This window comes from Montipora foliosa, chromosome 2 (assembly GCF_036669935.1).
Source record: "Montipora foliosa isolate CH-2021 chromosome 2, ASM3666993v2, whole genome shotgun sequence".
In the NCBI taxonomy this organism is placed as follows: Eukaryota; Metazoa; Cnidaria; class Anthozoa; order Scleractinia; family Acroporidae; genus Montipora; species Montipora foliosa.
In genome coordinates, this window is record NC_090870.1 from 7,305,374 (window position 1) to 7,330,545 (window position 25,172).

Genomic DNA, 25,172 nt, shown 5'->3' on the forward strand with positions numbered 1-25,172 from the left:
GTGGAAATGGAAAGCCTCCAAGTCGAAGTGAAGATAGAACTTGGGCACAAGGCTTCGTGTAAAGAAACATTGACTCCAGAAGGATTCACACACGATTGGGTCGTATTTGTGCGAGGACCCGAAAGCTGCGATATTTCCCATTTCGTGGATAAGGTTGTCTTCCATTTGCACGAGAGTTTTGCAAAGCCAAAAAGAGGTAAGGAGGAGAGTTCTTGCGGGAGAGCGACAAAGGCCTTTCAGAAAAATTCCAGATCCGTAAACAAAATTTGATTTTGTCAGTGGACACTTCACACCGTGATTTTTAAACGTACATTTGTGTGTGTGTGTAACAGTTTTGATGTAGGTTTCTTTGTTGTTCACATATTGTCATAACCAAAGTTTATTATGTTAATGACCAATTTTAAAGTATAAGTTACGGGCTCCAAAAAAAAATTGAGATGTATATTTCCTAACCGACGTTTTTTCCTCGCCTTTAAATTTGAATTCATCTGTCAATTTGACCGCGAATATTAATTTCCGCCAGTTTCATAGTTTAATTTAAATCTCTGATACTCTTTGGGAGGTGATATATATCGTTATGAAATGTTTGCGATTAACGCGCTACTGTGTGTCCGTTGTTTGCTCCCTTGTCTACCCTTATCTTACAAAGTATCGAATAAGTTTTTGTTTGTAAGCCTAGGTGAGTGATCAGCAGCGATTTTTGTGTCGTATTTATGTTGTAATAACAATCTGGTAATCATTAAGTGTAAATTCATTTTCGGAAAAGAATCGAATTTATCTTCGTCGGATCGTGAGCTTATATTGTCACGGTTAGAAGCGCGCTTTACAATATAAGCTCAGCTTATACCTTTTATTGAGAATCAATGACTTTTATGCACGGTTTTATTCGAGATTCGCAAGAGTAGCGAAGGGTTTTTCCTGACTGCAAATGAAAACGTCAGACTTTTCTTAGGCTGTAAAGGGTGTCTAAGCCTTTCATCAAGTATACAAGTAAAAAAAAAAAGGGAGCACATCGTGTATAGATGTTTTATTTTGATGAGTTTCAAATGTGTTACAACTGTGCTTGGTTTGCACAGTGTTCATATAAGCAGAAAACAAGACAGTGTTCGTACTTGTCGCAGAAAGTGGTATGCATCAGCGCAGCAAACACCAGAATCAGAGATGAGCTAGAAGAGTGCATTACTATTTACCCAAGCAGCTGATTCCTCTAGCTCATGGTTATTTTGCAGAGTTTATTGGCCTTCCAGGCCCCACTTCAAACGGTGGATAGTGCTATGCTCCAGATAAGCCACTATCCAGTGGATAAGTAATAGTGCTATGCAATGGACAGTGATTTCTCTGGTGGATAGCGTTATCCACCTTTTAAGCAACTGGAGCCTGGTCGAAAGATTAAATTAATGTCAACTTGACCTTGACCAGGAATTGACTGCACTGTTCTCAACTGAGAAATGACAACTGGTCGCTAATTAAACAACAACAGTATTTTCCTTTCCCTCCCTGATATTGAAGCCAACACCTGCGACATACTTCGTCTCAACCTGCTTCCTGTAATTTGCTAGGAATAGACCGTATTCATAAATGGCGGCTAAGTAATTATTCTTTTGTCTTTATGCCAATCATCCTAACTAGCCTTGTAAACGCGAGCAAAATTCAAAAGAATTTTTGTTCCAAATTGAGGCTAGTTAGGTTGATTAGCACAAAGACAAAAGAATAATTTCTTGACCGCCATTTATGAATACGGTCTATGATTCTTGTAAAAATGCTATAGCCACTGTGCTGTGTTAGGGAGAATTGACACACAGAAATGGGTTTATCAGCTGGGTTGGTATAGTAAACTGACCACCGAAAAGAAAGTTTAACATTAGCCTGTCCTCAGAGCGAATTGAACACTCTGACTAAGGGCTAACACTTGAAATGCCAGCTTTCAAATTTCTTTATGTTGTTTGATTTACAATATCATCCCAGTTGATAAACCCACCTACAGTGTTATATGCAAGAGTTGACTTTATTAACCAACAATACTTATGTATCACTTTTCAGTGTTAAAAGATCCTCCTTATCAAGTAGCTGAAGCTGGTTATGGCAGCTTTTTCTTGCCAATTGAGGTGTACTTTAAGAACAAAGAAGAACCAAGGAAGCTGAGATTTGACTATGACTTGTTTCTACCTGTGTATGGAGCTCCACCCATTGACAACATCCGCAGTGAGGCTTTGACCTTCAAGAATCCTACAGACGAGTTTAGAAGAAAACTTGTTAAAGGCGGAGGGATTGTATCTGGCCTTGCTATGACAAATGGACTGAGCAGGTTACTGCAAACAAATTACTCAAACTGCTGATTTTCTGAGGGCCTGCTATCATGGAGTTGGGAGACCCTGGGTGGGTTAGGTACCCCGCTTCAGTCGGTTAACCAATCTCTCTATTATTTTCGTGATCGTGTTCACATGAGAGGTGCGGTATCTCACCGAGGTGGGTTGCCTGGTCATCCGGTCCGGGTAACCGGTTTAGGTGGGGTGAGTTTTCTCCATCCTCGGAGAGAGACAGGGGCAGATCGCGAGGCAAGGGAAGTGTAGACGGGCGAAAGAAAATGGCGACGAAGAAAAGCATAGTATGGCGAGAAGAGCCTCTTCTCGCCATACTATGCTTTTCTTCGTCGCCATTTTCTTTTGCCTGTCTACACTTCCCTTGTCTCGCGATCTGCCCCTGTATCTCCGAAGATGAGTTTTCTCCATGTGAATGCTGAAGATGTGGTACCCCGTCTGACTGGGGTGATGTTCATTCAGGTATTTATCTTTAGATTGAACATTTAGAAACCTCACCCCAGCGCCCCAAGGCTTTTAATATTGCATGTGAAGACTCGCTCTTTTTTTACTACAGGAAGGTGGGGTACCTCACCTACCTGGGGTCTCCAAACTCCATATGAACAGGCCGTAAGTCGTAGCTAGTAAGTTCTTTGTTCAAGGTTGCAGAATGATTGGGAATCACAAGCTATTATGTGCATCTTCACTTGACTAGGCACGATATCTCCCTTTTCCCAATCACTTCTTATCCCTGAAACAGAGAACTTGCTCTAAGGTTGAACCATCTGTGACTTAATCAGATCACCTGCTAGAGGTTTCAGGAAGATTTTAAAGAGGCAGTCATCAGGGTTTGTCAGCTGGGCATTTTAAGGATGCCGCTGTGATCATAAAGTCACTTGATTGGCGAAATTTTGGGTTGATGTAGCAGCTGATCCAAAGATTACTCGCCATTGGTTCGCAACCCTGACCCCAATCAATAGCTAAAACAATAGAAAGAAGGACATATCATTGTTTCCTGCAAGGGTTGCGAACCAGTGGCGAGTAATCTTTGGATCAGTTGCTACACAAGGCCGTTTACTTTGAGTGTAAGTTTTGGATTTCACCATCCACCATTCCTTACATTCAAAACTGACCAATTGGACCTCAATTTCAGTGTGTGAATGCAGCTTGTTATATGTGCAAAACTCCCATGCTGTATGTTAATTTTGCGGCGTACACAAGCATTGCATTCTTAAAGTAGTGAGCCTTTGACGTCACTTTCTCCTTGGTCCAGCTCTCTCTAGAACTTAAAGTTAGTAATGGCAGACCATTAAATAGGAAAATTCTAGTTAAAATAAATAGGTGTATTTTTTTTAAATCAAGGCTAAAGGTTTGGTCACATAGTGTTTAGTTAATTAACATAGTTTTGAAATCCAAAGAAAGATAACAATTAATTTTTTGGTCACAGGGGCACTTTAATGCGACGCTCTAATCACTTCACATTACACTCTAATCAGTTAAGTCTGTTTTCCTGATCTGCCAGTAGTGCTTTGTTAGTTTTACATGTATGTAGTCTGAAATCTTTGGTTTTTTTTCCAGTACATCTCCTCCTGGAAATAGTATAGCATCCCAACATAGCATAGAAAGAAGGAATGGTAAAGGAGCAAATACCTCTATGGATACACAACCATCGACACTCCTTCGGGAAAGTGACAAAAACAAAAAGAATAAGCATGATAGAGTAATAGGTAGTAAGACTGCTAAGACACAAGAACCGGTCACACCAGGAATAAAAAGATCTTCGAGTACATCAGGTGGTGATGATTTGCTATCATCACATTCAGTGAAGAAGAAGAAAAAGAAAATAGAAGACAGTACTGCAAAGCCGAGCAAACCTGTTGGATTTATTCCTTTGGAGCTACCTACACCAGGGAGCAATGACAAGGGCAAACTTGAGGACGTCAAGGACATAAAGTTAAAAATTAAATCTCTAAATAAAAAAAGCAGCGGCAGTGCCAAAAAGAAAAGCAAACAGACATCAGAGGTTCAGAGGACAAATAGCAATACATCGAACAATTCAAAGCTCAAAGAATCGTCATCATCGAAAAAATCTAAGTTAAAATCTCCAAAGGAAGACGTAAAACCCGCTAAACATGAGGAGAAGAAAGTAGAAAAGATCACTTTTCGGCGAAGCTCTGGGGACAGCTGGTCAAGCAGTACTTCTGCATCAAGTTTGTCGGGGAATGCAAGTGGGAGTAAAAACACTGCATTAAACATGTTATTAGCAGAAATTGGAGATGAGGATGACGATGAGGATGACAATGAGGTTGATATTTTCACCCCATTTCAACATAGTTCATTGCAGACTTCAGTGTCGCAGAAGTTGTCTGGTCCTGCAGTTGTTTCTCCAAGTAGTTCATCAAAAAATAAAGACGGTTGCAAAGGGAAGCCAAGCAACAGCTTGCCAACTAAAAAAACCGACACAGCCAAAAATGGAAGCAAAAATGGATTGAAAAGCCCTACTACCAAGTCACCACCTGCAAAAGAAAGGTAAAGATTTACTCTTATGTAGCTCAATGGGTAAAGCATCAGACTGGCGTCAGGGAGGTCGTGGGTTCGTGGCCCTGATTCTTCAGTTGTCCTTTTGCCTGCAACTGAACAAGTACTTGTAGGCAATCATCTTTCCCACTAGCACATTACACCTTGAAACATAGATAGTTGCATATATTGTAGGATTGTTGTTTTTAAAGATACAAGATAAAAGTCCAATGAATGTCCTACAATGCCCAAAGGTTTTACCCATTCATCCCTGAAGCGGCCTCCATTGACAAGTACTATAAACAGGGCTTGAAATTAACTTTTTTGACTTAAATAGGAACAGGATTTTAAATGTTACTTTGCATGCGAGGAAAGTCATAATTTTTTAAATAGCAAGAAAAAACAGCACAAGGAAGACCGCTAAATTCAGTGTTGTTTTCGGCTATTTGAAATGGAGCAAAGCACAGAACGTTTTAAGTCCGTGTTTACCAGTCTCCAACTGGGATAAACTAAAAAAAGCGGCTCATATGGTTTCAGTAGCCTCTAGAATCGGAGGAACTTGGTTTCTTGAAGTACTTTTCTACCGATATTTATCTCCATTTATTAATCACCTTGTGTAGTCAATTTTGCAGGTGTCTGCTTTCCAACCTACACGTACTTTACGTTAAGGGTACAGGTGGCTTTTTGAAGGTTCCATACAAATTTCAAACTCATTATGCAATGTCCAGGTTCATTTTCAATATATTATCAATATCAGGCTAGTCCCAAGGCTGGTCCTTCGGCAGTTTGGCTAAATCTACGTTTACAGCATTCACAACTGACGATGGATTTAAATTTTCAATTAACCTTCTGGCTGAATCTTTGTCTTTGGGCCGCAAAAACTCACGTAACTGTCAAAAAGCACATATGGTGTTTAAGTGTGCCCATGAAGCCGCTGAAACAACATGGCACCTAGTAAACATGGTGATCGAAGTATCGAAGTGCATTTTGTGCTATTGATTAACAGTGTGTGAAAGCAATTTTCTTGTAGTATTTAGACATTATTTTAGTGGGAAAAGAAAGGTGAGTCGTGTTCTAGCTACCATTTCCGAATGATTTCATTATTATAAAGATTCAAATACAGAAGTTGTCTACGGTTTATCCTGGGTTATCACACAAAACGTGATTCGCCAGCTGGTGCCCAGTTCTGAAAATCTAGTCACCAGCACTAAATGTTTGGTCGCATTGGAGTTAAAGTGAGTCACAATTTCGAGCCCTGATAAAAGATTTGGAGGGAAACTTAAAATTAATATTTATTAGTACTTTAATTCTTAATACAAGTACTCATTCTGGAACTGTCAGTTAAACTAAGAAGAATGATGCTAGTTGCTATTTTGGCAGTTATTTTGGGTAATACAGTTTGTAAGTTTGTAAGTTTGATCCACGCTGGAGTTAATTAACAAAAGTGTATTTTAATCTTTTTTAGCCCCAAAATTAAACCCAAAGACAATAAACAGGCCAGCAATGGACAGCACAGTTCTACAACAGATCTTGTTCAACTGTACAAGCGTCTTGTAGCATTGAAAGACTCAAACGTCCTTCAAAAAGTTGTTGACATTGTAGAAGCCTCTCAGGGTCGCTTTAAGATCACGGAAACAACTTTGGATTTTGACTTGTGTCTGTTAGACAAATCAACAATCAAGAAAATTGAAAAATCAGTCAACAGATAATCCACAGAGGAACTTCTCAAGCTGGGCAATACAATGCTTGGTCTCTCAATCTGGTGTACCTACTCTGCCATTGCTTTAAGCTACATGTAGGTATGCCCCTCTTCATGGCAGAAGTGAAACAGCTCCAGACTGATTAGAGTGGTGTTGCAGAGAAAGACAAACTCATTTTCTGGTAGTTTGTAGTGGCAAAACTTGTCATGACCTCTCTTGGGATGCATGTCAACTCATAAAAATGCTGTCAGCTGGGGGTAAAATTGGCTGGAAGCTTGGAGCAGGCCATTTCAGTCTCAACAGTAACATTCATTCCTCTGGGTGTGACTGTTGATCAGTTTTTGTGTTAGCCATGCGTGAAACTACTAGGGTATACAGTAACAATGTTGACAATATCATCATCATTTAGCTTGGTTTATGTAAGAAACTCAAGCCTCTTATCTCTAAGCATTTGTCAGAGGGTACAATTTGGGGAGGATTGGAGAAAAGGCTTTGAGTAATTTCAAATTTGGCCCTCAAATAAGACATTTAATTATGTCTCTTTGAAAATGGAAGCACTTTAGAAATGGCAAGAAATAATGCTAAATGCTCAAAGTCCTTTCTGAAGGCATTTATTTTGTTCCTTACCCACTGCTTGTTTCAAACATGGTAAACATACTGAAAATGGCCTTGAACTATGCTTCAGGCTAAGACAGGCTTCAAGTTTCCTAAATTAGATCTTACGCCTCTGTCAAATTTTCCATGCCATGATTGTAGATCATGTGACAACTCTCATGAGTGCACACATAATTATTCTTTAAAAGTTTGACACATTCATGCTTGCATGCACCGTTTTTAATGAGCAAAACAAGATGCCAAATTGCCTGATCATTGTCAAATGGTCTTCATTTAGGAAAGCAAAACATGTAATTTCCACTTACCCACCACCACTCCCTGTCATGGTATCTGTGCCACTGGGGGCTTTTGACCACTGCAGGAAAATCGCGATTCAAACTGATCTCTTTTCGTACATGTATGCAATCTGAGAATGTCTAGAATAATCTTTTATTGCATTCTTTTGGAATTATGTTGGATTAGAAATCCAAAGAATAAATAAATCTTGGGTACCATAACTATTTTCTTATTACACTTGTTCTGTTTTTGGAAGCAATAGAAATGTATTTATTAAAAGTGCTACTATGACGAAATTCTTATCTTTCCTATCTAGGCCATTTTAAGACATGACTGTAGTAGTGCCTCCAGCCAGTTGGGATTCTTAACAGTTGTTGTTGAATGTTCTGTTCTGTCATGATTGTGTTCATTCTCCGTGAAAAGCCCCTATGGGGAGTGGTCAATTAAGTATGTATGTATGTAGTGTACTCTTGATCGATAGCGTATTAAGCGGATTGTGGTTTATTTAGAAGATGTGTACTTTAGATTTTTTAGGGTATGTTGGTACCAAAATTAAACCAGCACTACCTGAAACGTTGGGCTAAGACTATATTCTGAGCTTTCTTTTTTGGGTTGCCTCGGCAAGAGCCACTCCATTTGTGGAATACATTTTTAGGAAAAACAGAACAAGTATGAGCAGAGTCATAACGATGCACCTGGTATTTAATTTTCTAAAGAACTTGAAATGGTTGGGGGAAGGATTAAAGAAAAGTACTATTTTTGTAGAAAAACGACTTTCATTTTGTCGTAGTTGCATACATTTTCTCTTACAACAAATTACAATATTATTATCATGGTCACTCACAGAGACTTCTCCATGGTCAAATCTATGTTTGTAGCCTTTTTTATCTTTGGGTGGTTTGACTGTTTTACTTTATTTGTGTAATCTGTGAAGTTTAGTTGGTTTCATTTTTGATGCCATCAATCAGTTCAGCAAACTACATCAATGTGAGATCGCCTATAGGATGTCATTACTGGAGTACCTATCCACTTTTTTTTGTTAGATTTTTCCTGGGTTCATTAACTGTCGTCATGGAGAACTGTGGTGGGTGGGGGGGGGGGGGGGGGTGTGGTGGATTTGGTTTCTGTTTGAAACATGGAGATGCACCATAAAAGGCCTGTTACCTTATGCACAAGCAGATAACTTGTCAATCAACTGTGGACACATTCAGAGCTCTGTGATAATTTGTGCGATATTAAAGCCCCTAATGGCAATGTGTCTGTAGTACATTGTAAGATGTTATCTGTCAATCTTGTTTCAAAATCCCTAGTCACTTTTTTGCCCTGGAAATATCTTTTAAGGGTTTCATCTCGCCATCTTGGATTATCAGGCACACTTGAATAGATTTGAACAAAAGCAGAGCTTGAGGCAACTCCTTTTATGGTGCATCTTCATGTTAATGCAATTACGTGGCAAAGATAATAATAATATATTATTATTATTATTGACTGGAAGGATATGCTGTATAAAATAATTTATTAACTTATCATTTCATGAATAATCAACAAAATATATTTGTAAATAGTATGGAATGCTTGTGTTAACATTTATTTATTTTTCATGACTGATATTAAATTATTATAAATATGCCCAAACTGTTAATGGTTGGTTATTTCCCTAATAGTATCCATGTTAATAAGGCAGAGTGTCAGCCTAAAATGTTACTGTACTTTTGGATATATTTGCATATAATGATTATAATATTAATTCATAGTGGAGGGAGACTGGTTATGAAAAACGTCCAAAGCTGGAATGGTAGATTGGTCTTCCATCAGGAAAATGCCTGTCACATCATTCTTACGGTGCATAATAATGCTATCTTGCTAAAATAATAATATTATTGTGTTCACCATCACAGCCATTGTTGTGTCTACTTTGAAATAATTTTATTGAAAACATAGCTGGATATTTATTTCAATCTTTAAAACTTTATCATGTACATTCATAGCTACTTTCTTCTACTATCTGTTATAAAGCTTTCATCAAGGGTAAAAGGTTTCATTTCCTGGTAATGATTTACATCTGGTTTTTGAAGGACTGTGGAGAAATTTTGTAGCTTTTGCAATGGCGATTAATATACTTTTAAATGTACTATGCAAAAGTAAGGGCTACAGTGCTTATCAAAAAGCAAACACCAAGATTGCCTTGTTATAATTTGCAAACAACTTGCAACCTGTCTGTGCAGACAGATCATTTTATGTGCTCTTTGACTTCCCTAGATAACGGTACAAAGTAAAAAGTGACAGTTGTACATGGGCTTCTTCTTTTTGTCAATTTTGAGGTTATGACCCATTTTTCAAGCCAGTCCAAGTCGGTTCATGATTTTGTCTTAGGACACTTTCCATTTGACAGAACTGACCGGCCAGACCAGGCATTTCGAAGGATTAACTATACAACGCCTTCAAAGTAACACATTTCGAGGATGACAAGTATATACTTATACAATGTGAGGTATTATCATGCAAGTGTTCCTTCAAACTGTTGCATTTTCCTAGAAAACTGACTGGTCTGGCCAGCCAGTACTGACAAAAGGAAAGCGCCCTTAGCCTCGCTTTTATAAAAGGATAAGGTGCATTCTGAAGTGAGAAAAGATCAGTCAAGATTAAACAATCTAGTAACTTTCTTAAGTAAAGAAAAAAAGTGGGATTTCTATTTTCATCCGTAAACCATTTTCTAGCTGGTGTTGCAGGCAGTTTTGAAGCACTGAGCAAGCAGTAAATTTGTTACAAATGGCAAGAGATGTGCTCCAAAATTGCCAGCAACACAGACTATGCTCATATTACGGCAGTCTTGTCATACTGGTAGCATTTTTGCTGTTCAAAGTGCTATTAATGAGTACTTCCGTTTTCAAATGGCAAGGTTTTCTAGTAAGGGAATAAAAAAAAATGAAAACAGGTGATATGCGACAATTCTTAAGTGTTTCGAGTAATCAAGGCTCCACACTGTGAGCACTTGTTGATCAAGTTGTTTGTCTCCAATCTAAGTTATTTTTTACAACAGCACATTTCATATTGATTTATAGGTCCTAAATGCAGTTCTTGTATTTCATATTTTAAATAAAAAATATATTAAATTATTACAAACTGAAAATTGTTTGCATTAATGCTTTTGTAGAGCAGTGGCACTTAAAACTTATAGCATACGGTTGTAATTTTCAGAGAAAAAATTCCAATGACAGGGGGTTGACAAAACACTGACAATGAAAGCTAATTGTTGAAGTTGTTTTTTTTCCCAATGGTAACTTTGGGGTGCTTGCCATAAAATCCATGTGTTCCCTCTACCTTCAGATAATCATTATGATTATGCTCTACAGCCTGCGTAGCACGTGTTTCCATGGGGCACAGAAGAGAAATATTGAGAAACAGGCTTTTTCGATGTTTTGACCAAGCAAAAAATGAGGCGAGAGGAAAAATGAAGAGAGGAGGGAGTGCAATGCAGAATTTGTTTTGGCTGCGGTGGAGTCATTTTGTTGAGTATATAAAAATCATCTGAACTTCCCTCCTCTCCCGCTCCCCCCTCTTCATTTTTTGCTTGGTCAAAAGTTCTCACAAACCCAATGGAAACACTTGCTACGCAGGCATTATGCTCTAATGCGCTTACACTGTCTGAGCTATAGAACACATGTGACGGCTAAGTCACTAAACCAGGCCCAGTGGACAATGAATGAGGTGTGTTTTCCTTTTCAAGGCTATTTCTCTGTGCAGTGCATTACCTTGAATGTACAGTCTTGTGGTTGAGAAAAAAAGCCACGTTCACCCTTAAATATCCCATACTACAATTTAAAAGCCTAGTATTTTCTACATTATAATTGCTATATGAAAGTGTGCACACATCCCGGTAGTGACACTACACTGTCAGGCCACTATTTGGGAGGAGATCAGTAACAAATCAGACATACTTAGAAAACACACGAGTCAAACCCACATCCTTGCTATAGTTTTTATTACTAAGATACTCAATAGAATATCACATTTCATGAATGCAAAAATAGGTTATAGCGGTGCAATGCGGAATTTGTTTTGGAAACACAGGCTGCGATGGAGTCATTTTGTTGAGGATATAAAAATCATACGAACTTGCTAGTGTGTCTAGTGATTGTCACTCATGCTGTTTTGAAAGGTCTCAAATTGCACAAACTGCAGTTTGTGAACTTTGAAAATATCACTGGTGCCAATAAATCACAAAACATGCGATTTGCTAAACTTTCTTAAGGATGGTGCCTACTATAATAATATTGTTATCGCAGATACATTCTGCGCATCTCGAGATACTCGGATTTCCTATTGGTGGTGCTTACCATTATAGAGACATTTTTGCACGGTTCAAAACTGTGGAGAAAGCAGAACTTTGGAAATTGAAAATTGGGGGTAACCATGCATTTTCCAGAGATGATAAAGCTTCAATTAGGAAAATAATGCCCTACATTGCTTTGTATTTTAAAGCTTTTTACAAATATTGTTGGTTAATTATCTTCGAAAAATGTGTGGTTACCCCCAATTTTCTTTTTGGATTTCAATAACACTAGTCTTGTTAAGATCTGCTTTTCCCGCATATTCAGTAAACGGTGCAAAAACACCTAAGCACCATCCTTAAGAGACTGGATCATGAAAGCATAAATACATCATAGAATGGCAACAGTGGTTATTGAGTGCAATACAAAAACTGCTGTAGAAACTGCGATGGAGAAATTTTGTTGAGTGTACAATTTGTATGAATTTGCTTCTACATTTCATGATTTACTGTCAATCGTAATAATTATTTTGAGAGTTCTCAAATTGCACGAACCATAGTTTGATTTGAAAACTTTAAGGATGGTGCCTACTATTGTTGCTGCGCATACGTTCTACGCATATCAAAATAATCCTGAGTATTTACTACTCAGGTTTCCTATTGGTGGTGCTTACCAATACAGGGATATTTTTTGTGCAGTTAAAAACTGTGCAGAGAAAGCAGAATTGTAAAAGAACCCCATACGTACATTGCTTTGTATTTTAAAGCTTTTTAATTAATATCTGTAAAAAATGTGTGGTTACCGCCAATTTTATTTTTGGATTTCAATACCACTTGTCAAGATCTGCTTTTCCCGCATAATCATAAAACGGGAAAAAATACCTTTGAATTAGTAGGTACCGTACTTAAAAACCTCACTTGCACCACTGAATAAATCACAAAATGCACTTGCATTCATACGATTTCCTATAGTCATGGAAGCCACTGAACTATTAAGAAAAAATTATTTTGTAGAGGAAATGGAAAATTTTTTTCTTGCCTGATCCCTGTGATCGAGTTTTAACCAGTGAGACAGTAGATGAAATACAACAGAACATCCTCGGGGTTCTCCATCTTAACCCCTTTTCAAGGCTCTACACCTCTTACTTTAGTTACCAAGTTTAAGCACAGTTACCCTCTGCATTTTTTTGCATCCAATTTTAGACCCCAGTTGCCAAGAAGGGCAAAAAAATTGAATAGGAAAAAATAATAAATATGCCAGCCATTGAAGTAAAGCCTGTGAAAACAAGACTAGTTCAGATCTTATCTCAAATGAACACGAGAGCTGCCCTCCTAAAATGGCCAATCAGAGCATTGTACCACAAGAGATCATAAAATGTTTATTAAAAACAAGCTCCCCCTGAGGAACAGAGATAATAAATGACTTTGACCATCAATGAAGTGAGTTTATTAACAAAATTGTAGTTGAGTCCAACTTAGAACAGGGCCATATTTCCACACCTGTTGGAGCTTGGTACATCAAACATACTTTGAAATAAATAGCATTGAGAAAATCTGTTTTCACAGAAATTTAACTCCTCTCTTAAATAACTTAACCACGCTCAATAAATTAAAAACATCTTCAGTTGGGTTTCTAACTATATGTGCAGCTTGACAATAAATTATGTACAATAACTGTAGTGCATTGACAACAAGGTGAACCAAGAAAGTAGTGCAATTTGTGTGAAAATTAAGTAATTTTAGATTAGTAATTTTCACAAAAAATTTTGGTTTAGCATATTCTCAGAAAACTAAGAAAGTAGTGCAATTTGTGTGAAAATTAAGTAATTTTAGATTAGTAATTTTCACAAAAAATTTTGGTTTGGCATATTCTCAGAAAACTATAGACAAAAGCCTGGCCCAGCCCAACCATGACTTGCCAAACACATTTTGTGGCGCTTGGTAATGAGAGCAAATCAAATGCACCCACCGACGCTTTGACGTGTTGCTTGCAATAATGATTATTCAGATAACTATGTGTCTTATGTTTTCACTTTTTACTTTTGTCCTGCGTGTCAGTGATGTGTCAACCACTGTGTTGACTGACGCGCTTGTTAATGCATGGTTGGCTTGAATTTGTTATCACAGACAGTGCTCGGTGACAACTGGTAGAATTTGCTTTGCATTGCAATTGTCCACATCTGCTATGTAATACGTAATATTATGATCAGCCAAAGTACTGTACAAAACTTTTTTTGGATACATTTTACAACAGTCGCTTGAAAACTGCTCTCACCTGATATTATTTAACAAACATTCTGGGTCGATGCACTGTCTATATTATACACAACTCTTAATTTTAGTAAAACATTTCTTTGACTGTACATTAAAATATTGCTAAAATACAAATAAATCTTAAAACTTTCCTTGAGTTTTAAATAATGTTTTCAATATTAGCAGTCAAGACATCCAGTAAGATGTGTTTAATTGCTCTTGGTCAAAAGTTCATTGGCAAAAGTCCATACGCCATTAAGCTCGACAACACAATGTTGATGCACCAAAGCATGACCAAGAAGGCACCTGTGAGATATTTGGATGTTGTGGACCCACCAAGCTCACCCTTGATAATCTACAAATTTAAACCAATAAAACATAAATAAATATTAGAATCGATGAACAGTGGACATAAAATTATTATTTTAAAGAACTTCGGACACATTTTTACCATAATAACCTTCTAGATGGTGTGAAGTGATTATGCTTTCCTGCAGATACGTTTTATTAACTAAGAAACCTTCACTTATGTCCAGATTTGACCCTAATAAGATGCACGCCCAATTTTGACATCCAAGACGAAGTGTCACTTAAGAATGGAATGGTTGCAGCTTCCTCCAGTACCCCCAGTGGGCTCCACTCCCCAACTTCAAGGTTTCTTCAGATGTCTTCCAGGATGACTGGTTTTCAGGTGCATGGCTCCAACACAGGTCTCTGAGTCTATAGAGTACAAGGAACTTTTCCCTATCGTTGTGGCAGCTTATCTCTGGGGTCCCCTATGGGCCTCCAAACAGGTCAACTTTCAATCAAATAACCGCTCAGTGGTGCAAATTCTGCTGTCTGGTACTTCAAGAGTCCCTAACATCGTGTCCTTGGTTCGCTATCTGTCCCTGCTGGCAGCTCATCACTCCTTCTCTTTCTCTGCCTCCCCAGTTAAAGGGAAGTCCAACCCAATCGCTGACTCCCTGTCTCGTTTTCAGTTTCAGCGTTTTCGCCGGCCAGCCCCTCACACAGACTCCATTCCGACCTGGATTCCACAGCAGCTCCTCTTGGACTTTACAACTTCCCTGTCAGATAAATGCCATTTCTACTTGACTCAGAGTCTTGCCCCTTCTACCAGGAAAGGTTATGCTTCTGCCCAACGCCGCTTCTCGGATTTCTGTGCACAGAACAATAGCCTATCTCTTTCAAGACCAGCCAGTGAAGATGTGCTCATCCGTTTCTGCTGTCATCTTGCTAATACTCTCCACCATTCGTCCATTAAGGTTTACCTTTCAGCAATCCAGACCCTTCACATCGAGTAGGGTCTGCCTTCTCTGCTGGTTGGTTGCCTTTGGTTACAGCATGTGTTGCGGGGTATCAAATGCCACCAAGGCTCAAATAGGCGACAGCGCCAACCCATCACCATCGAGATGATGCACATTTTTTCCAGTCCTTGAACTCCTCTGACTACAACCATACAATGCTTCAAGCTGCCCACTGTCTCAGGTTTTTTGGTTTCTTAGGTGCTGGAGTTCACTGCCAACTCCCCCTTCAATCCCAATATCCACCTTGCTGTCAGTGATGTTTCCACGCAGGTTCCCTAGTAAATCCAGGCAGCTTCAGGATTCATATTAAGTGCTCTAAGACAGACCCCTTTCGCCAAGGCTGCCATATCAACATTGGTGCTGGGAAACGTGATCTGTGCCCTATATGCACCCTTACCCAGTATCTACATGTCCGTGGCTAAACTCCTGGCCCACTCTTCCTTCTCTCTCATGGCACCCCCCTGCATCGCCCATGGATGACATCCAGTATTCAATCTATCCTCTCCACTGCTGGGGCCCCTGGTTGCTACACCGGTCATAGCTTCCGCATTGGCGCAGCTACTTCAGCAGCCTCTTAGGGCTTACCAGACCACCTCATCAAGACGCTTGGCAGATGGTCCAGCAATGCATATCAGAGCTATATTCACAATCCCGTCAGTACTATTGTGGGGGTAGCAAACCTTCTCACTTGACAGGTATTTTTTGTGTATCTTTCTCTTTTCTTAGTTGTTTTTGTAGGGTGCCTCGAGACTTTGGTAGTTTGGAGCCAAGGCTTCCCCCAGCCCTGAACCCATCTTTCCCTCTCCGATCTGGCTTGCATCAGCTCAGAGAGTCCCTTCGGCTTGGAATGGAGGCTCATGATAGGGCTGGATTGTGGGGATTTGCCAGCCATGGGGGCAGTATTCTATCTAGGGGCTGGCTGGCCACAGTGAAAGACCTGGGTATCCCAGGCACCCACCTTCCACTTAAGCGAGGCAGTTGGTTAACTACCTATTTTCAACAATAAGGTAAGAGTAAAGGTTAGCGTTATATTTAGCTTTGGGTGAATGCAGCAGTTAATCTGTACTTAAAAGCAGCATTTGGGGGACACTTTGTGACGGAAATTGTCTGTATTCTGAGACATGAGTGATGTTGAAGTTGGCAAGAAGAGAAAAAGGACAGTTTGTGACGCTTATTGACACCCATGTGCATCTAATTAGGGTCGAACATGGACAAATCTCCCAGGTTTACGTAACTGTTTGGCCATTTTTGACTATGACACACTCCAATCTGTGAGGTTTCAAAATATTGGTATTTCAATTGGTCTATGGAATTTGCTTACATACATGTAAGCATCCAAGCATCGTAGTATGGTGCAATTATTATTGTAAATTCCAGGAGACCTGATTTATTTGGCTCTCAAGAAAGTTTCTTTTTGCTACAAATACCATAACTTCCTGTTGGGACACTTCTATTGTTCATTAAATTTTTTTGAAGGAAGGATCAAAAAATTGGGATCAACACTACACCTTGAAATTCCATAACCCAAACAAAATACAAACTATAAACTACATGTACTGCCTAACAGTAGTTTGTACAAATTAAAGGGATCTTACCATTCTTCTTAGCACAAGGGTCAATATGCAAATCAGTCCAAATGTTGAGAATACCACAACAGAGAAGGTCAAGTTTCCACTATGAACAATGTACTTGGTTTTCTTGACAGCATGGTAACAAGTTGATATCACCCACGGTAATCCAAGACCAAGGAATACATTCACACTGTTGCTTCCTACAATAATACCAATAATTATTAATAATTAATATTAAACATTATATTATTGGTATCACCAAACTAGTGGACTAATGAAAATCCTGCATTTTGATTGACTACGCTACTAGAGAACTATTACCGGTATTAATCGTCCTAGAGTAGCAAAAAGCGTGACGCTTTCTTTCATTTTATTCCCAAATAAAGATTTTTTCAACTTGCATTTGCTAACTTTATTATTGCCTTTTCTGTCCGACTAGTTGGGTGATAGTAAAACATTGGCCCTTTCCGAGTTGCTGTTTGTCTCGGTTTCGAAGTGAGACTTGGTGCTCAACTATTGTAAGGGAAATGAGTTTGATTTGCATAAGAATATGCAACTCACTTTGAAACTGAGGCATGAAGCAACTCGGAAATGGGCTATTGGACCCTTCGCCCTAAAGGGTTACAGGTGAATAGCACATTCAGCTTTGCCTCCTGGGCTACTGACCCATAGCCTGCAAGGACTACAGGTCTAATTGTTAATTATTATTCTTATTATTCTTATTATTATTATCATTATCATTATCATACCAAAATGAACATGATTTAAAATTAATGATGCCCACATACTGCAGTATTTCAATGTACAATAAGGTTATTCTTGATTATTACAACCTTTCACAGGACCAAATGACCCCAATAAATTGACCTGCTCCCAACTGAGTGGCTTCGTAGCTCAGTTGGTAGAGCATTACACTGGCATCGCAGAGGTCATGGATTCGAATCACGTTGGAGCCAACTGGATTTTAAATTTGTCTATAATTCAGAGACAATAATATTATCTTAAATTGCCCAGATATACCCTGGGTGCCAGGTTTTTCTTGCGCAGTTTCCGATGTCGGTCATGTCTCTATTGTGACCCTTGTGAAAAACCTCTGGAGCAGAGCGCAATTTCTTTGAGAGTGCGCCGAGCCAATGACAAGCCAGTTTAAATCTACCTAGTCCAGAATCTTGACTAGAATGCTGATTGGCTCCTAACGACCTCCCAAGGTTTTCTAATCTAACAGACACAGTGACTGGCTTCTGAGAATAGAGAAAGCCTGTTAAATGTTTGTCGCTTGATGAGGTGATGATGGAGATGGCAGACTTTGCACGCGCTGAAAGATTGTAAAGTTCTCGAAATGTCCGACTGTGTTGAGAGAAGTGATGGAATTGTGAATTTTATTCGCAGCAAGCATGTTTTGGCAGTTTTACCAACAGGGTTTGGCCGACTGCGCGCAACAAAAAAATTCTGGTACCCAGGGTAGCCCAGATACTGCAAGCGCAAGGATCACTTTGTTCGTCTAAGGCTGTTCTTGTCAAACTCCAAAGACCATTAGAACATTCAAAATATGTAGTACGGTTTGAGCCCAGGAGTAAGCTTGACCAAGGGAAAGTAGTCCTGAGAAGGCTTGTTGTTCGTGACACTCACTAAGGTTATGGCAATCTGAGCAGAAGATTATGTGTCATGTCAGCAAATCATAATACTCAGAATTCATGCCTTACATAGAGTCCCAAACAATACAACCAGTTCTTCAGCAGCTAAAAACTGCTCTACGCAAATAATATCTATTTACTTAAACCATGCAGGGTGTCTAGTTCACGTAGCAGTTACCGACCTGTGATGTTTCCAATGGATGCATCCGCTCCAATGTCATGTAATGCTGCACTGCGGCTAGCAAACGTATCAGGTAAGCTGGTACCGATTGCAATTATTGTGATTCCTGTGACACTGTTCCTTAGACCCACAACACAGCCAAGGAGTTTGCCAAGCTGGAAGACAAAGTAAAACAGAACTTGACTGAAGTGCAACCATTTCAAAAATAATAATTTTATTACAGTTGTTTAACTTAATATATATACAGTATATTGTATTTCTGCAACAATGGCTAATAGTTAGTATAACTCATCATCAATACTCCGTGGATGCACTTGGAGACTGCAAGAAAAGTACTCTCAAAAATTAAAAATTAATTTTCACTTTAAACCCAGCATAGACCAAGAGTATAAAAACCGACAAACTGGATTTTCTTTATCTTACTTGCAACCATTCCTGCTTGCCCAGCCATTTGCAATAAAAGTACTGTACAACTAAGTATGATGTCCTCATTTGAAAGTTTGAACAACTCTTTTGGCAAAATCTACTTCCTTAATCGATGTGTACTCTGCACCTTACAGTGAAACTTTTTGTTAATTTGAACGCTACTTTGTGCAATTTTGTGACGCAATGTTGCTGTTTTGATTGGCAATTTGCTCCGAGGAAGTTGCAAGTTCAAATTTAAACTTGTTGCCCGGTGTTTACCTTCCCAGAGTCAGGTATTTGCACCAGTTCAAAACAACCTTGAACTCTATTTTTACAATATAAATTTACCACATAATAACTCTACATTGGGTAGGATTCGTGAGGCTGCGAAAAAAGTAATTTTTCAATAACTAATTCCACAATGTTGCATCGCCGGTATAATTGTTTGCAAACCTTGAATTTATCGCAAGCTCCGTGAAGTCAATTGAAAACTGTTCATTTTGTCTCAAATACGCCTTCATCGACCTACAAATCTCACAAGAATTCAACTCCACGATTTCTTAGCATTAAACACAACTGGTTTTCTGCGAAAACTCCGTTCGCCAAAACTGGATTCCCCACCCAAACTTTCTTCGAAGAAACTAATCATTTCAAATCCATTTGAAGGGCCTTCCAAAATTTAAAGTTACCAATTCCAAAACGACTATGGAGAAGGACCGTTCACAATAATGTTTAATTACAGTTCGAGGCATACCACTGGAGTTCAACTGTGCATAAGTTGCAAATTTGGAACCTTTAATTTGTTCAGAGCAAAAATGCAACATTGCGTGACAATATTACAAAGTGGCGCGCAAACAAACAACTGGTTTCACCATACAGTACCTTCAGTAACAAAAAGTTTAATACTATAATAATTATAATAATAATAATTATTATTATTATAGTAATAAATAATAATAATAATAATAATTAATTATTATAATTATTATTATTTCCTCAATTTTTAGGCTTCCTTGACAATAATTTAATAATTAAATTTTTTTATCAATACCAATGATAATAATGATAATATCAATATTATTATTATTATTATTATTATTGTTATTATTATTATCATTATTAAAATCAACCGGAGTTTCTTCTTGAGACAAATATTATACAATGTCATGATAATAATTAACTCAAAATTAATTGATTCAAATCAAATCATGACATTTTGTACACTGAAAGAAATTCAGAGCACTATCACTGACAACTTGGAGACTTCTGTGCAGGGTTCTCCATTCTCCATTCTGCAAGCATGTGCCAAGCTGCAAGTCTCTTTTGCAGGCTTTGGTGTTGACAAAAAGAAATGCACCCTCAGGGAAAGAGAAAAAAAAATTACCTGCTCCACTAAAGCAGTAAGTGCTGCTATAACCAACAAAGAAACAACAAATGCTGGCCATCCTCCACAGCAATTCCTACACATGAAAAGAGATATGGTCATTGCTACTTACAGAAATATACGATTTTAGTTAAATAAATACTTTCATTGCACTTTTTATTAACTTAAAGACTCTGAAGTCCAAAGCTTGATCAACAGTTTTGTTTTTCACTACTGTCAATCAATGCAGTGGAATGTTTTGTTAATAGGTCTCAGACACCACTTTTTCTTTTTTTGCAATGTAAAAAGCAAAATCGTTGGTTAAGGTTAACACTTAAAAAAGGTCCTCTCAACTTAAAATAATTCAAACTGCCTTTTGATGTTCACTGACCCGACTCAATGCAAATCAGTGATGATATTTTACCTTGGCGGAATAAAGGCAAAAATAACTTTCCAAAAGAAGGTGAGGAAATGCAGAAGAAAATCCATTGTGCTCAGTGGTTGTACATTGCCTTTGTCATCCTCTTCACCTTGTATCACCATTGCCCTTATAACAAGAAACCATAATGTAAATCACCTATCACCTACATGTAAATCTACAAAACTCTAAGTAACTGAAAATTTTGTTCTGAGGGAGCAAGATAAAACCTTTTATTATATAGAGACTAATGAAATACCAGGATTTTTCCTTTTACTAAAAAATCATATCTTCACCACGCACACTGAACATAGCATTGTTATCTTTCACATGTGAGAATATAGGTGTTGTCATGGTAACGAACACAATTAGCCGATAGAACTTGAGCTTCTCCTTCATTGTAAGATACTTTTGTGCTTTAATATAATTCTTCCTAATACATTAACTTTTCATAACTTTCATTATCTTGTTTCATGTTACACAACGTGCATGTTTTAGCATGAGTAAAATAAGTTGTTTTAAATCTGGACATTTCATCAATGTCTATATAATAAACAGAACATTACATGGCCGCTTGGGGATACAAATTTTATCTTTGAGTGCTGAAAGTATCTCTCACTCATTTACTTTACTCACTCGTGAGAGATACTTTCAGCACTGAAAGATAATTCGGATCCCCATGCCGCCATGTAATATCCTCTATTTATTATATCTGTCACTTGGTACGTGTGCGGTGATTGGTCAATTTTGCGGCCCGTATTCTACAGTACAGCCCGCTGTCGGCTGCTAGTTTATAATAAATATCTTACTAACCTTGTTTTCTTGGTCCGTACTGTGAGTTACCGATCCTCGCTCTTTCCCCATTGATTTATGGCCTGCCTACTTTGGCATAAATCAATGGGAAAAAAACTTTGTTCGTAACTTACAGTACGGACCTCAAACTCAGTTAGTAAGAGGTATTTAACTCAACTTGATGTCAACATTTACCCATTCCGCAAACTATTATTTTAAAAACAGTCCCTTGACTCCACACCTCCCACTCAGGTTGTTGATATGTCAGTCACAAACAACAGTTCTTCTCTGACTACAATCACCCAGATGATCAAATTCCAGCAAGGTATCCAGACATTTCTGGGTTCAAACTATCTTCAATAAAAGTCAACTCACTATAAGAAAGTCATGCTTTGCTGATTTGGAAGGTGCTATTCATCAGAACCATCCACTTACATATTAATTAAGTTTCATGTCTGCTTTTCTGTAATGATCGATAGCAACATGTTAGTTCAACCTGCAACAAGATCTGCAAGGACAACTGGTGATAGAGCTTTACCTGTGGCCGCGCCAGCACTTTGGAATACTTTACTACCTTCCCTTAGGGCAGAGGACAATAAATTATGAACATCTTTAAGAGAGAACTGAAAACTTATCTTTTGAAACAGGCCTATTTCTCTTAAATTTGAGATATATTTTTATAGACGTTAGTATTACTATTTTTCTGCTTTTTCCTTTAATATATATGATATAAATAATGTACATATATACATATTTTTACCATAGAATTTGAGAACATTTAGCTTAGATTTACATAGTTAGATTGTAATATTTTTATGTACTACTAGTTGTATTTGTAAGGTGCATTAGATCATATGATTATTGTAATGCATTTTGCGTCATAGAAGTATTAAATTATAAATTATTATAATTATATATAAATTGTATATATATATATAAATGTGATTAAAACCCATTGACTCCTGAACTGCTCCTAATTACTGATGAGTGAAATCATCTGGCATTAGACAGCGTAAAAAATATTTATTAATCTCACCAGAAGCTCATGACTTTTAAGCATTTAACTCTGGTTCAGAGCTGGGGTTTTTTGAGTTTAAAGATTTCCTAATTTGGATGTAATATAGTTCGTGCATTTTCCCGTGCCTGCAGCTTTGATCTTATTTTGGTGCATATTTGGGCATAAAATTGGTGTCTTAAAATCCCCAGCTTTGTTTCAGGGGCCTGTTTATTGAAAGTCCGAAAACTTTACAGGCCATTTTTGAGTGTCACAATCCCCTTTGTATGTCAAGAACGGAAAGGATTTAATTCATCAAACTTCACAGACATGTTTCTTTTAGTTAGCTTGAAAACATGTTAACAGATCGCCATTCCAAAACAAGCGGTTGGTAGTTTCACAAATGGCTTTTCAGGCCCGAAAAGTTTTCGGGACTTTCAAGAAACGGGCCCCTGATCTCACCTCTACAGTAGGAGTCGATGGGTTACAACAAGGACAGTTAATATTTTAACAAAACTGTTTTCTTGTCCCCTTCTTAAGTAATGGGACCCTGTATTTGACATATTTATTCATGACCCTAGTACTTTGAACTACGGGTCTAAAATCGAAGTGGAGTAATGCCAGTAGTTATAACTCCCACAAGGCTACCAAGCTCAGTTAGTAATGTTAGGAGTGAGATATAAAAAATATTGATTGTTTCTTGATGCTCACTCTTCAAATTGTGATCTCCAAGTCTTGCTGAGGCTTTGTTGATCTTCTGCTGTCATAATGTTAGCCACACGCTCCACAATATTGTCTACATCTGTAAAATATTGTTTTGGATTTCTTAGTTAGTAACAGCTAATGATGATGAACTTTATTTGTGACCTTATTTAGGACAAGGGGGATTAAGGTGAATAACAAAAAAACGCGTTTTCTATCGTTTTAAACGCAAACGCGTTAAAACACCGTTTAAACGCATTTAAACAACGTTTAAACGCGAAAAAAACGCGTTTGTAAGATTTCATGTCGGAAAAGCTTTACACAAACGACGCGTTTAAACGCTGTTAATTTACCTCAAGTAAGCGCATAATTAAATGGCTGCTTGCTATAATATTATTATTGGGTGTCATCTGGGGTTAACTGTGATTTATTTAAACAATGCAGCTCGACAAACCATCGAAATCTTGATTGTTTTAGTCGCTGCAAGTACTCGGAAAAGAGAAGAAATGCGAATTAGTCCAACCTAAACATGCCTAAATTGGCGGCGTTCTCTGAGGAAAAAACAAAACACTTACTTAGCGACTCTAACGGTAAATCAAGAGCATAAACAATAGAAATTTGTTTCAAATGAAGTGAGGAATGTACAAATGAATTTTCAAGATGGTGTTAAGCACAAGTTTGCTTTGATGTGTACCCTGTGATTAGCGAGGGTCGTCAGTAAGTTTCTCTTGTCATGTGCGATCCTGTTTTAGAAATGTACAACAGAACGTTGATTGTTGAATGCTGTTCATGTTGGTCTTATAGTAGAGTCGCAAACACTTATAAATCAATCAAATAAAATTCTGCATTGGGGTTACCAGCTGAGGCATTCTTCACATGCAAAAGTACTTACTACCATTTTTCCTTTATTCATGTTTGATCAAGGCAGTTGACATAGCGGCTGTCTTCCGACTCTGAGCGACGACCCCGGCGACGACCAAGGCCCAAGTAACCGAACGAAGATAAAACAACTCGTACCATCATGACAGGGCTCAACTAAAGCTGCATTTAAGTGTTACGTTCAAGCCATTAGAAAAGAAATTGATCGACGACTCGCTGTTTACCGCTCAAAAGAAATAAACTGATCCACATATTTGTCGCGATCAGTCACGCAACCTTCCGAAATTTTAGACTTTTTGGTCATTTAGTACTTGTCAAAAGGAGACATCAGTTTGTTTAATTTCCTGTTTGTTTATGATTTGCGATAATGAAAAGGGGTTGAATAGGCAGATAGTGAAGCGCCAAGACACAAGCACGATAACTTGCAACAATATGATGCCGCTTTCAATTAAACCTCTGAAATAACAAAAAAAGCAAAGCTCTGAAAGAAATGGATCATACTTCTCTGAACCCATCCAACCTTCCCGAAACATTCGCGGGTAATTGCAGTTGGCAGAGGAAACCTATTTCATGAGCGAACGAGAGCAGATATATTCAGCGTCTTCGGCCAAAGCTTCAACTTCGAGCCATTAATCACACCGGAAGGTACCGGTCATAAAGATAGCGAAAAACGGCTCTTGCTTTCGTTAACTCGTTCGCTACTTCTCTCACAGTCCCACAATAATTATATTATTATAGCGACAACTGAAAGAATCCGTAACAAATAAATTAAGACTATCCGATGGAAAGCCTGTTCGTGAACACCAAGGAAGTTCCGAAAAAATCAATTCGCTGATCAGAAAAACCGGTAAATACTTGCGATACTACCAAATGTTCGCGAATCTAAAAACGTTCCCAGTTTCACTGAATCGCTCCCTACTTCTCTCGCAACTGGATATTTAGGTTTCTGTTTCCCCACGATAACAATGGAGAGAATTACACAACCCAGAAGTATTTGG

General features: G+C 38.1%; 2 protein-coding genes across 7 annotated transcripts in view; one reads left to right on the plus strand and one right to left on the minus strand.

Moving 5' to 3' along the window:
* The window catches only part of LOC137992291 (protein AF-9-like), a 10,685-nt gene extending 155 nt beyond the window's left edge, over nt 1–10,530 (plus strand). The window contains exons 1-4 of the mRNA XM_068837557.1: nt 1–196; nt 2,041–2,305; nt 3,876–4,826; nt 6,280–10,530. The exon at nt 1–196 is cut by the window's left edge and continues 155 nt beyond it. Coding sequence (XP_068693658.1) covers nt 7–196; nt 2,041–2,305; nt 3,876–4,826; nt 6,280–6,523 — 1,650 coding nt within the window. The 5' untranslated portion in view covers nt 1–6 and the 3' untranslated portion in view covers nt 6,524–10,530. The remainder of the gene's footprint in view (nt 197–2,040; nt 2,306–3,875; nt 4,827–6,279) is intronic.
* A 2,579-nt stretch (nt 10,531–13,109) lies between these two features.
* Nucleotides 13,110–25,172, minus strand: part of LOC137992289 (sodium/calcium exchanger 2-like) — a 37,157-nt gene continuing 25,094 nt past the window's right edge. For 3 of the 6 annotated variants that reach the window (XM_068837553.1, XM_068837551.1, XM_068837554.1), the window contains 6 exons: nt 23,305–23,395; nt 20,814–20,936; nt 20,411–20,486; nt 18,619–18,776; nt 16,831–17,002; nt 13,110–14,283 (listed from right to left, as the gene is read on the minus strand). In XM_068837553.1, the coding sequence (XP_068693654.1) occupies nt 14,152–14,283; nt 16,831–17,002; nt 18,619–18,776; nt 20,411–20,486; nt 20,814–20,936; nt 23,305–23,395 (752 nt within the window). In that variant the 3' untranslated portion in view covers nt 13,110–14,151. Of the gene's footprint in view, nt 14,284–16,830; nt 17,007–18,618; nt 18,777–20,410; nt 20,487–20,813; nt 20,937–23,304; nt 23,396–25,172 lie in introns of all 6 variants that reach the window. The other 3 variants (XM_068837550.1, XM_068837555.1, XM_068837549.1) reach the window with 2 other exon arrangements.